We start from the raw sequence: 12,508 nt of genomic DNA on the forward strand, positions 1-12,508 counted from the left end.
CTTCCTGCACTGCCTGGCATTTTAATATTTGGTTCTCTTCTCCACTGCTGGCTATGGACCGCTTGAGAACAAAGGTGCATCTGCTTTACCACTACCAATTCTGTATCCTGCACTGGACTAGAACAGAATGAGCCCCAGTGGGTGTTTGCTGACTGGCTACAGAAGCCTCACTGGCTTCTGCAGCTACCTAGAAACCACCAGAATGTACAAAACTCTGTTTACCTGGGACCTGCCAGTGAGATGGGGACCTGGGGCCCATGGGCACTGGTGGAGTGAATGGCCCCCATAGATGAGGTCTAGGTGGGCATTGGAGGCTGATTGTGAAGGGCCAGCATCCAGTGCACCCAGCATTGGTGGGATTTCCAGGGTGCTTGGGGCCCAGCTCCTCTGGACGTCCCATGGATGTGCAAGACCCCTGGGCCAGTAGTTCCCACTAGAGTAAGAAAATAACTGTTTCATGCTCATGCCAATAGTGAAAAATAAGCTTACATCTTTAGCTCAGGAGATTGAATGATTATTATTAATTGTTTTTTTCTGAATGCACTGCTGGCATTTCTGCTTTTGATCTGATAATTACAAAGAAGGCTTTTACGAGTGACCTGAATCCAAGGTGATTGCTTGGCGACAGGGAGTTCTGGACGCCTCTCTGAATCTGACCAGTCACTGGTCTTGTCTGCTCTGCTCCCCATTCTCTCCAGCCCCACTGCCTCTGCATTTTTGACTGAGATCCTCCATCTCTGGTTAGACTTCTGCCCCGAGTCTGGCTTCTGTAGGCCATTCTGTAGCAGAGTGATATGGTTTGGCTCTGTGTCCCTACCCAAATCATACCTCCAGTTGTAATCCTCATAATCCCCATGTGTCAAGGATGGGACCAGGTGGAGGAGATTGGATCATGGGGGCAGTTTCCCCGATGCTGTTCTCATGATAGTGAGTGAGGTCTCACAAGATCTGATGGTTTTATACACATCTGACATTTCCCGTTTGCACTCACTCCATCTTGCCGCCATGTGAAGAAAGTGCCTGCTTCTCCTTTGCCTTCTGCCATGACTGTAAGTTTCCTGAGGCTTCCCTAGCAACAGGGAACTGTGAGTTGATTAAACCTCTTTCCTTTATAAATGACCCAGTCTCGGGTATTTCTTCATAGCAATGTGAGACTGAGCTAACAAGTTTTCTTTCTAAAGCACAGATCTGTTGCTCTGATTACCTAATGCTGTGTAACAAACCACCCCGAAATTTAGTGGCTGAAGACAATAAGAATATTTACATTGCTCTTGAATGTTTAGTTTGAGTAGGACCTGGTAGGGAAGGTGTGGCTTTGTTCCATGCAGCACTGAAGGTGGCTTGAAGTTTGCCGGGTAGAATTTCCTGAAGGCTCCCTCACTCCCAGGTCTGCTGGTTGCTGTTGGCCGGGGTCCCCAGTTTGTTGCTGCATGGGTGTCTCCATATGGTCTCCCTCCTGTAGGCTTCCTTGGGCTTCCTCACAGCATGGTAGCTGGGTTGCAGGGCTAGCTTCCAGAGTGTGTGAGTGTGAGCATGCTCCAGGCAGAAGCTGTACTGTTCTTTCTAAGCTAGCCTTGAGAATCTCACAGGGCCATTTCTGCCCTAGTCAAAGGCCTGCCCAGATTCACCCTGTGATGGAATGTCAGGGTTGGATTGTAAGAAGAGCACATGGGATGGGGAATGTTTTATGAGCCCCCTATAGAAATGATGACCTGCCATACCTGTTCATACTACCCCTCTGCTGAAAATTCTTTCTGAAGCTCCCCCTACCCTTGGATGAGAATCTGTGCTCCTCCATGTGGCTGACGTGGCTGTGCTGTTTGGTCCCTGCCGGTGCCTCCATGCTTCTCTCTGTCTGCCCCTCCCTTCCTCCACAACTGGCTCCAGAGACAGATTTGGCTTAAATCAACCTGACAGCCACATGGAGCTTCCATGAACAGTGCTTGCCGCTTGCCCCTCCCCACACACCGTGTCTGGCTCCACCTTCCCTGAGAGGGAGCTCAGGCTGAGGGGCCTCCAAGTGTGTCCCCCATAGCAACCTGGCCTGTTGCTTCCTGTTTCTTCTCACGAGTGTTTTCTCTCCCTGCCCCCGTGCCTTTGCACACATTGTTCCCTCCATCTGGAATGCCCCTTCTCCTCCACCCACAGCCTTCCCTGGCCTGCGGCTGCCCCACCTCCTCCTTGCAGCCGTCCTGACTGCCCAACCACCTGCACTCCTGCTTTGGGATCTGCTGATTTGCTGTTGTCAGACCTTTATGTGAACCAGCACAGTGGAGTGGATGAGGCATTGACTCTGGCTCAAATCTGTGCTCCTACCCCCGCTCCACCACTTCCCAGCTCCACCACTTCCCAGCTCCACCACTTCCCAGCTCTGTGACCTTGGAATAATAACTAACTCATTGGATCGTGATGAGGATTAAATGAGAGAGCCTAAAGTGCCAAATTCTCATCTGCTGCCGATTAGAGGCCCAGTAAGAGCTTGAGTTTCCTTTCCTTCTTTCTAGCATCTCCTGGTAAATGCTCAGTAATGAATTTTCTCACCCTCATTTGGTTGAAAAAGGAGAAATGCATCTCCCTGCTTAATCATGTGGGACTAAACTACCAGACGATTACAAGAATATTGCTGAGCCATGAGCAGAGAGAAAATAAAAAAGCTCAATAATGATTTGCCTGCTTATTTTTAATAAAGCCTGCCAGTGGAGCTGAATCTTTGTCCTCAGGAAAAGCTCCACTTTGCTGCAGTGGTGTCCAAGAGCTGCTAGAGAAGCACAGCGGTGTGACCTTGAGAACAGAGCCGGCAGGAGGACAGCTCCTGCAGAGGCCCTGGCAGCTGTTGCAAGGCAGGGGGACATAGGAGGAGCTCCCGGCTCTTCCACCTGCCCTCCTGCAGGGCTGCTGGGATGCCCCATGCCACCACTCCTCTCAGGCTGAGTGGGAGTGCCCGGTTGGGTGGCTGCGGATGGGTTCTGCGTATCTTTTATGGTTGGGGGATTGAGAAAGCCAGGTGGATGTAGTGTGCAAGCTCTCCATTTGCAGGTTCCAGCACCTACCCTGGGCAGTTGTTGAGGGCAGCTGTGGGCTAAGGAAGAGGCCTTTGCTCTTTAGAGAGGAGAAGAGCTTAGCACAGGGCAGCCCCTTACCTACCCTCCTTTGTGTGATGACATTGGCAGAGGCTGGGCAGAAATGGACAAGAGGAACCCCTTTTAATAAGCTCTGCCTTGGGTCTGCAGACACTTCCCCAGAGACAAAGCATGCAGGACAAGGGTCTCAGATACCACTGGAAGGCGTGATGAGAACAGGGGTAGGCTTAGGGGGCTCTGAGGTGGGGGAAAAGGCTTTAGCTCTGAGAAATGAGAAAAACAAGCCTAGAGGAATAGTATAAAGTCACTGCCTCTTGCAGCAAAGCAGGAGTGAGTCGTTCATCCAGTTCAGCCCTCCGTTGGGGTGCTGGGCCTCAGATGTTTAACCCTCACTTTCTGAGCCCTCCTTGTGCCCCACAAAGCACCTCCAGGTACCTCAATGACCAGTTTCTGACCTTTCAGACTGGATCAAGCCCCTCCAGAGTGGGAAAAGTTCCCAGTTCCAGACTTGGCCTGGCAGGGGCTGTTCCCTAGAGTGCCACAGCAGTATCAATAATGACCTGGCAGAATCCTAAACCCAGCATGACCCATCAAGAAGGACCTAGGTAAGAACTGAGCACATCCCAGCCCCACTCAGCTCTGACCCTGGGCCAGGAGCTGCCACCTTATTGCCCGTTGTGTGAAATTGGAATGACATGAATGCTGCCCGGAGTTGAGGTCTCGGAGGTATAGTGCCCAGTGTTGCTGCAAGCTTCAGGGGAAAGGCGCCACATCTCCTCTGTTTACTGTTCTCATGTCAATTCTGTGCCTAACTCAGCCCCTACTATGTGCCTGGAACATGCTCTATAAATGCTAGGGTCACATACTGCCTGTTATGGTGACTGTGGGAATGCATAGAAAATATTGGCACTGGCCAGGACCCCACACCTAAAAGCCCCTTCTGCACAGTCCCAGTAAAAAACGTTTTTGGGGATGTTTTCCTGCCACCTAGACCTGTGAGCCAGTACTAATGCACTGCCAGCAGCTGGTGTCTCAAGGAGGGGAACCTTGGCATTAGAGGGAGTTCCAGGGATTTCTAAGTTCTCAGCTACTCCATGAATTTCCTGTGCCCTTAGTGGCTTTTTGGAATTCCACTTTCTCTCCTCTCTGTGCTTTGAGGCCCCAGGGAAGAACCCACCGGGAGAAGAGACTCAGTGTCTTCCCATCCATCTCCCTACCCCATTCCCTGATGTACACCCCTTTCCCTAAGGTGCAAGATGCAAAGCGTTGCTGCTTAGGGAAGTGACCAGCAGGCCCTGGGATGCCTCTTTCCCGGGAGGCAGTAACTTTCCACTGCCTCGCAAAACAGAGGATGCCATGTTCTCCCCAATTGCATCCACCTCTTGCTAGTTCAGGGTTGCCCCACTTTTCCCTCTGTGGTTCTCAGCCAGGTGCCTGTGGTCTCAGAGTTGATCCTTCAGGCGTGGGAGGCCCCCCACTTCTCACCTTCATGTGAAATTTGAGGGGAGATTTAAAGCAGTCAAAATGCTCTTTATAGCCTAATTTCTATCAGAAGCTGACAAGACTGTTCCAGGTAAAATTAGAAGAGATCTTGGACACATATCTGCACACCCCAGAGATGTTCCTTTAAAAATGGGGCTATTCTGACACCAGCTGGTACCCTACAAATCACTTCTGGCACTGACCATCCCAAGTAGGCATGGTGGTCAGTGTTCTCCAACAAGGGCATGGTCCCCAGGACTGCCCCCACTTCTATTACCAGTGCAAGTAGGGTCCCAAGGACACCTGCACTTCTGACCAACTGGTGACAAATCCCAGATTCTGTGACATCCCTTCTCAGGTTCACTAATTTACTGGCATATCTCACAGAACTCCAGAAAGCATTATGCTTATGATTACAGTTTTATCATAAAGGTGAAAAATAGGGCCAACCAGATGAAGAGACATATAGAGCGAACTTTGGGAGGGTCTAAATTCATGCCTTCTCCCTGTGGAATCAGGGCATGTCACCCTGCCCAGCACATCAGTGTGTTCACTAGCCAGGACACCCCACCAAGCTTTGGGTGTCGAGTTTTTTGTTTGTTTGTTTGTTTTTGAGACTGAGTTTTGCTCTTGTTGCCCTGGCTGGAGTGCACTGGCACAATCTCAGCTCACCGCAATCTCTGCCTCCAAGGTTCAAGCGACTCTCCTGCCTCAGCCTCCCAAGTAGCTGGGATTACAGGCATGCACCACCACGCTTGGCTAATTTTGTATTTTTAGTAGAGACAGGATTTGTCCATGTTGGTCAGGCTGGTTTCGAGCTCCTGACCTTAGGTGATCTGCCTGCCTCAGCCTCCCAAAGTGCTGGGATTAAAGGCACGAGCCACTGCGCCTGGCCAGGTGTAGAGTTTTTATTGGGGTTTCATTATGTAGGCATGATTGACTCACCAGCCACATGATTGAGTGTAGTCTCCAGCCTCTCTCCGCTCTCTGGAAATTGGATTGGCTGAAAGCCCCAGTCTTGCTATCGCATTTTTGGCCTTTTTGGCATGGCCAGCCCCTATGTGGACACTATCTAGGGGCCTCCCATGAGTTGCTGCATTAGCATAAATTCAGGAGTGATAGAAGGGGCTCAGGAATAACAAAGAAACTCTTATTAGGAGATTCCAAAGATCTGGGCGCTGCCAAGATGCCGGCTTACCACTCTTCTCTCATGGACCCTGACACCAAACTCATTGGAAACATGGCACTGTTACCTATCAGAAGCCAATTCAAAGGACCTGCTCCCAGAGAGACAAAAGATACAGATATTGTGAATGAAGCCATCTATTACTTCAAGGCCAATGTCTTCTTCGAGAACTATGAAATTAAGAATGAAGCTGATAGGACCTTGATATATATAACTCTCTACATTTCTGAGTGTCTGAAGAAACTCTAAAAGTGCAATTCCAAAAGCCAAGGTAAGAAAGAAATGTATACACTGGGAATCACTGATTTTCCCATTCCTGGAGAGCCTGGTTTTCCACTTAATGCAATTTATGCCAAACCTGCAAACAAACAGGAAGATGAAGGGATGAGAGCCTTTTTACAACAGCTAAGGCAAGAGACTGGACTGAGACTTTGTGAGAAAGTTTTCAACCCTCAGAATGATAAACCCAGCAAGTGGTGGACTTGCTTTGTGAAGAGACAGTTCATGAACAAGAGTCTTTCAGGACCTGGACAATGAAGGGAGCTCAGGCAGCCACCATCTCCAGAGCTCTGGGCAGCATTTTCCAGCAAGATATACACAATCTTTTGCCTTTATTTCATAAAGTTTTATACAGAAGAGAGAAGAGCATGTCTTTACTTGAAAAACTCTTGATCAAGAATTTGGGTAGGAGAAAAGAAAGTGTGTTATCAAGGGTGATATGAAATTTTCTGCAGTATTAAGCTGGCGCTTAATAAGAATAAGTAATAATAAAGAAATTTCTAACAAAAAAAGTGGAGATTCCAAAGATTTAGAGTCTTCCCAGGAACCACGAATAAAGATGAGTCAAACTCTTTCTTATACAACAGTGGTGGTGATACAGAGGTTTTTTCCATCTGATATTCTGGAAACTGCCTTACCTAGCTCAGTTACCTGCTGCCTCCTTCCACTTTTAAGCATTTCCCATGTGCCTTGTACTTTCATTACCTGATTTAATTCTTATTACAGCCCCTGATGTCTTTGATATTAATATACCCATTTTCAAATGAGGAACTGAGGTCCTGGGATGGTGATCACCTCAAGGTGACACAGATGAAAAGTACCCCAGTAGGGTTTCAATCCAGCTAACCAAATCTGGGTTAAAGATGGGGCCTTCTGAAGTTAACCCAAACAGTCTGTCAGATGCTCCTTCTGGATAGATGATCGTCTTTCCCCTAGCAAATGCTGGCTGCCGGGAGCTGACTGCGCTAGTCTGTTATGTGGTGCACTGCTGAGGCTTCAAAGCTGGTAATGGGCCTTTGCCAAGGGGCTCTATTGGCTTGTCCTGCTCCCTCCAGGGAGTAACCAGCCACTCCACCAGGCATAGCTTGTGGCTCTCCTGCTAGCCTAGGAAATGGGAACAGGCAGAGCCCTCAGGCTGGAGCACTTTTGCTTTGCCTACCAGCCTTACCTGTCCACCTACAGCCCAGTGCAGAGAGGGCTCTGAGCCGCACAGCTGGGCAGATCCTCCACTGAGCCTCCAAGGGCCATGGCAGAGACACGATGGGACAGTCCAGAGAAACATCCATGCAGGGCCCATCCTAATGAATGTCCCTTGACTGCCCTCTTCCCCCACCCCAGATGGTTAGAAACACAGCGGCTGGCATTTCTGTCACTGCTAGTCCCCAGGGAAGCTGCACAGGGTAAGGTCAGAAGCCAAATTCTACAGTTTGGGAAATTAGCAGCGATTTGTGGGATTCCCAGGAGACGTCTTGGTTTCTCTCAGCTGTGCCAGTGGTTCTCAGTTGGGGTGTCACTGCCTCTATAGGGCATTTACAGATGTGTGAGTGAGTCCACCTTTGTCACAATGACTGGGGATCCTCCTGGCATTTATCAAGCGGGACCCAGGGTTGCTAAACATCCTGCAATAAGCTGGGCAGTCAACATACACGAAAAATAGTCCTGTTCATGAGAGACACTGGGAAATGACATTTGCCTCCCTGCCCCTGGTTCCTTAGAAAGCCACTGTCCCCACAAGTCTTCAGGCTAAATTAACAGGAAATAAAGAGCAGGCTTCCATCCCAGTGTATGACCAACAACGAGGCGTACATGGGCAGGCACGAGAGGAACCTCCTCTTTTGCACCCACCTAACCTTGATTCTTCATAGATGGTTCTTGCATCAGCTGGGTCCTCCTGGGTCGAGGAAGACCTGGATGTGGGTGGTGGAAATTCATGGGGCAATGGGACACCTCCTCCTTGGCAGCACCCTGCTGCCTGGCAGGAACAGCCCTCAGCCCACCTGGTATAGAGACTCGGTGTCCTCACCATGGGGTCCCAGGCAGATGCCTAGCTCCCACTTCTGAATTTCTGCAACTTGGCCATTCCTCTATACTTTTTGGTTTTGTTATCTGTTTTCTTCAAATGCAGTGTGTTTAGAAGAGCCTAGCTCAGATGCCGTGACTGAACACCTCTCTCCTTGTTGTTTTGCAGTCGGGAAGACGTCTCTGATTACAAGGTTCATGTACGACAGCTTCGACAACACATACCAGGTGAGGTCCCCAGTGCTCCCCTCCATATCACCTGGCAGCAGCCGGCTTCTGAAATTTTCTGAGCTGGGATGGGAGTAGAATGGCCATGGGTTCCCAGGATGTCATTTCGCCATGGAGGAGCTTCCCACCTCTATACTGTCCCCATCCCTGTAAAGAGCTTGAGCCTTTCTGAAAATTCACACCTCAGTAAAGGAAACATTTTCCAGAGGAGAATTCTAAAAATAGAGAGTCTGTGTTCTCTTGCTCCCCACAGGCAGATCCAACCCATGATAGTGTTTGGCTATTCAGGGGAGTCATCACGTGGAAGAGGAACAAGATGAAAAATGAGAGAGATGAAAATGAGTGTTAGGTGAACTTGTGCTTCAAGCATGGTTCTGATGGTGGCGTTTGCTAGGACCTTCTCTCTCTCTCTCTCTCTCTCTCTCTCTCTCTCTCTCTCTCTCTCTCTCTCTCACACACACACACACACACACACACGGTTGCTGAGGAGAGGCTTCCTGGAGAGCTGGTATGATGAGCTTGTCCAGCCCTACATGGGCAGAAGGCTGGATACAGTGACCTCTGCAGCTCCTGGCTCTAAAGGGGTCGTCTAGTGTCAACCAGAGACCCAGAGGTAGCTCCAGGTGGCCTGAAGGCCAAGCTCTTGGGGGTTAATAACATGTCACTTTCCTGGTACCACTGGTGAATAGGGAGGTTTGTGTAAGTAAAGTGAATTTTCCATGCAACTATAGCTTTTTGCAGAAGGCATCAAACTTAATCATTATAACTCTTTTAAAGAAAAAAGAGTTATATATGTCCTTATATAGAGACAAATGATAATGCATTTTTCTATGCCAGTGGCTTGTGTGAGATACTAGTTCCAAGAGACGTTAGTAGGTGTTACTTGGGAAAAAAAAAGAGGTGGTGGGTTCAGAGCTTGTACAGATTCAGGGAACACTGGGTGAACAAAAGTGAATCTACTGCTATACTGCAGGGTTTCTCAGAGCCTGACTATATCAGTGTATGGTTTTGATTTGCTAAAAGAAGGATGTAGTGTATAGGATCTCCCTGATGTATTTGATTATGGAATTCCTTGGTCATTGAGTTCTCAAAGGACAAATATTTATAGAACACACCAGGGACTCTGTTCTAAGATGTCCCTCTCCCTTTCTGGATTTCCAGAGTAAGTGGATTACAGCTCACTGCAGATGACAGCTCTGTGTCTACTTTTTAGTCTGTCTGTCTCCCTCTGGACCAGTTATCCTCCTTGCCTTAAATTCAGCCCCTCTGTCTGCCTCTAATTTTTACTCTTTCTCTGCTATGGTCTCAGTTTTTACTTTACCTCTGCTTCTCCTCTGCTGTGGTCTGAAATACTGGCTAGCCAGTGGACTCAGTGGAAATGACTATAGGAACTGTCATGAGGCTGTGGGAGAGGAGCCCTGACTGATGCTTACAGCCTCTGGCGTGGGCTGGAGGTGTTCACCTTGGTCACACTTTGTCTTTGTTGTATCCTCTCTGGGCCAGGGCTTTGTAGCATGAAGCCTCTCCTCCTAATGAGGGGAGTTCTATGCGATCAGTTTCAATTCAAGATGACAGCTGTAACAGACTTCAGTTCCAAAGTCTGACTGGGTATTCACTTATTTTTGTGCATTCATGCGGGTGTGTGAATGATCTCATATATTATTTTGATCTTTTACTATTAAGTTACTTATGATACCTCTTGTTAGTGTCCCATTTAAAACAGTGAGTCTCTTGGTTGGCTGGTGTTCTTGGCGGCAGTGGGTGGCAAAGGGGGCCCCCTGTGCAGTGGGCCCCATTAGTGGATCAAAGCCTCAGCTCCTCCTGATGTCATTCAGGTTCCTCAAAATCTCGCCCTACCTCCATGTCAGTGTGGTCTCCATGGCCTACTCCTTGTCCCCCGTCCTGTGGTCCAGCTGCCTTCCCTGCTTCTGCTGCCCTTGGAGTGACACTGTTATGCCTCCACACCTTGGCTCATGCCTTTTCCTCTGCCAGAATGCCTTTTCCTCTCTTCTCTGCTGCGAGAATTCTCCTGACACATCAAGGCCTAGAGCAAATGTTTGCTCTGAGCAGTGAGGCCCTTTTATCCTCTGTCCCCTCCATGACCCTCTCCTATAGCATCATCCTCAGGGCTGGTTTAGCCTCTCACCTATACAGTAGCTCCTGTGTGCTTCTGGCTCTGAGCTGGGCTCTGCGCTTGGCTGAGGCCGGGACCCTCTGGGACCCACAACTGCATTCATGAGTCTAGCACAGGGCCTGGCCATATTGATGTCACCAATGTCTACTGGCACAAAAGCAACATGGAGAGTTGGCCTCAGGTTTTAGACCCATCAGATCAAGAGGCCCCAAGAACGCAATGTGGTAGAAAGACGGAGAAACCTCAGAGAGTACTGCCTTCCTCCTTGCGGGCTTTCCCTTTAAAAAAAATATTGCAGCAGGTGGAATTCCTTTCCCAGTGCCCTTAAAAATGGTAGTTAGGCTGGGAGGCCAGAGTGCTCCAATTCTGTGCATACACAGGCTCATTTTAGTGAATTCTCTGGAGATGGAGAGGGGGAAATGTTATTTTGTTTTGTTTTTCTTAACATGGTGGCAGAAACACTTGGGAAGTAAATGAGATCCCCAGTGTCTTTAGTAACTCAGCTTACCTCACCCCAAGTTGTGCCCCTGCACAGTAGTCATTCCCCACTACCCCTTCAGGTGCCCTTCCAGCTGTACAACCTGGCAGAGCTGCCTTGCCTTGATTGGCTGAGGTGCCGAGACGGTTCCTAGAATGGAATCCACCCCTCCTTCCCTCTTTCCCTCCCACACTTTCTGCCTCTGGCCCCACTATTCCCCTCTCATTCACTCATTCTGACAAAAGATGTTTAACAAGTGCCTGCTCTATGTTTGGAGAGGCAGGAGAAAGTGACCTGGCCACAGAATCTGGCCCTTCCTTCAACCAGGGCATAGTGGGTGGGGAGGTATTCAACCCTATTTTCAGTGAGTCCTCCCTCAGTCTGAAGCTGAATGTGCAGGAGACCCTGAGGGGCTGGCAAGAGGACCTGGGTGTGTGGAACTGGGTTCCACAGACCTCTCAAGACATTTTGTCCACCTGACAGGCCCTGTGAGATGCCTCAGGGGAGCAGGTCTTCTGCCTCCTTCTGCCTCACACTTACCTCCTCACCCCCAAACTCACACACACATATGTGTTCTCATGACACATGTACTCTCTGGCCTCTCACCACCCTGCCCATCACCCAATCTAAATCCACCCACTTGAAGAAGTAGAAAAACAAGAGTCACAGCCAGATGAGATTCCTTTCTGCAGTGGTTCTCTTATAAGTAATTACTTTCAAAATTCAGTATAGAGAAAAACCTTCCAGTATGTGCATTGTGATGAGACTTGGCTGTCTTTGGGGCCAGCCCCCCTTCTCCTTCTGCAGCCGGAATGAAACATACTTGCAAGCCTTGTCTGTGAGCCACCTGTGTGAAAACTGCACTCATGCCATCATGGAAGGGTTCAGCCTCTGCAGGTGGCTTCTGGAGATAGAGGGGGAGGATTTGGTAGCAGCACTCTTCTGTGATCTCTCATGGGCCCTCTCTCCTCCCAGCTGCCTGTTAGCATTACCTTTTGGGGAATGGCTGGGAGATTCATGGGCTGGCTTGGGCACTAGCCTGCTTAAAGCCTCAGTGGTGATTGTGATACACTCAGAGCCCACTGGCTTATTCTTGGGCCTCACCATGGCACAAGTTAGGAAACCACTGACCTAATGAGCTATCCCTGGGAGCAGGTCCCTGGCCTGCCAGAGCTCACCCAGCTGCTCTCAGGAGGACACAGAGTGGAGGAGTATTTCTGGAGACCTGTGAAGCTTTGCCTACGCTGGGTCCCTCCCTGGGTCCCATGGAGCCGTTGGGAACAGAGTGGCTGCCTCCTTGCCCTCTTAGGCCAACGGGGTGCCTGAGATGCTCTGGCCTTACAGGTGATCCTGACTGTATTCCTGCTGCTCTGCCCTGAGGCTTTTCTCTCTCTCCTCCTGGGGCTGCCTCAACAAATTGTCACAGAGTGCCTTAAAACAACAGAAATTATTTTCTCACCATTCTGGAGGCAGAAGTCCAAAATCAAGGCATAGAGGGCCTTGTTCTCTGAAGGCGCTGGGAGAGAATCCTTCCCCCAGCTTTCAGTGCCTCTGGGCCTTCCTTGGCTGTGGCTGCTTCACTCTACTCTCAACCTCGTCTTCAGCATTGGATTGAAGGGCCC

General features: G+C 49.5%; 1 protein-coding gene and 1 pseudogene across 1 annotated transcript in view; both read left to right on the forward strand.

Annotated features, from left to right (window-relative positions):
• The window catches only part of RAB6B (RAB6B, member RAS oncogene family), a 74,262-nt gene that overhangs the window by 25,319 nt on the left and 36,435 nt on the right, over positions 1-12,508 (forward strand). Inside the window, exon 2 of the mRNA XM_002759601.7 lies at positions 8,216-8,274. Within this exon, the coding sequence (XP_002759647.1) occupies positions 8,216-8,274 (59 nt within the window). The remainder of the gene's footprint in view (positions 1-8,215; positions 8,275-12,508) is intronic.
• On the forward strand, positions 5,616-6,426 carry LOC144579928 (actin-related protein 2/3 complex subunit 3 pseudogene; annotated as a pseudogene).

The sequence above is a fragment of the Callithrix jacchus genome, chromosome 17 (assembly GCF_049354715.1).
Source record: "Callithrix jacchus isolate 240 chromosome 17, calJac240_pri, whole genome shotgun sequence".
Lineage (NCBI taxonomy): Eukaryota > Metazoa > Chordata > Mammalia > Primates > Cebidae > Callithrix > Callithrix jacchus.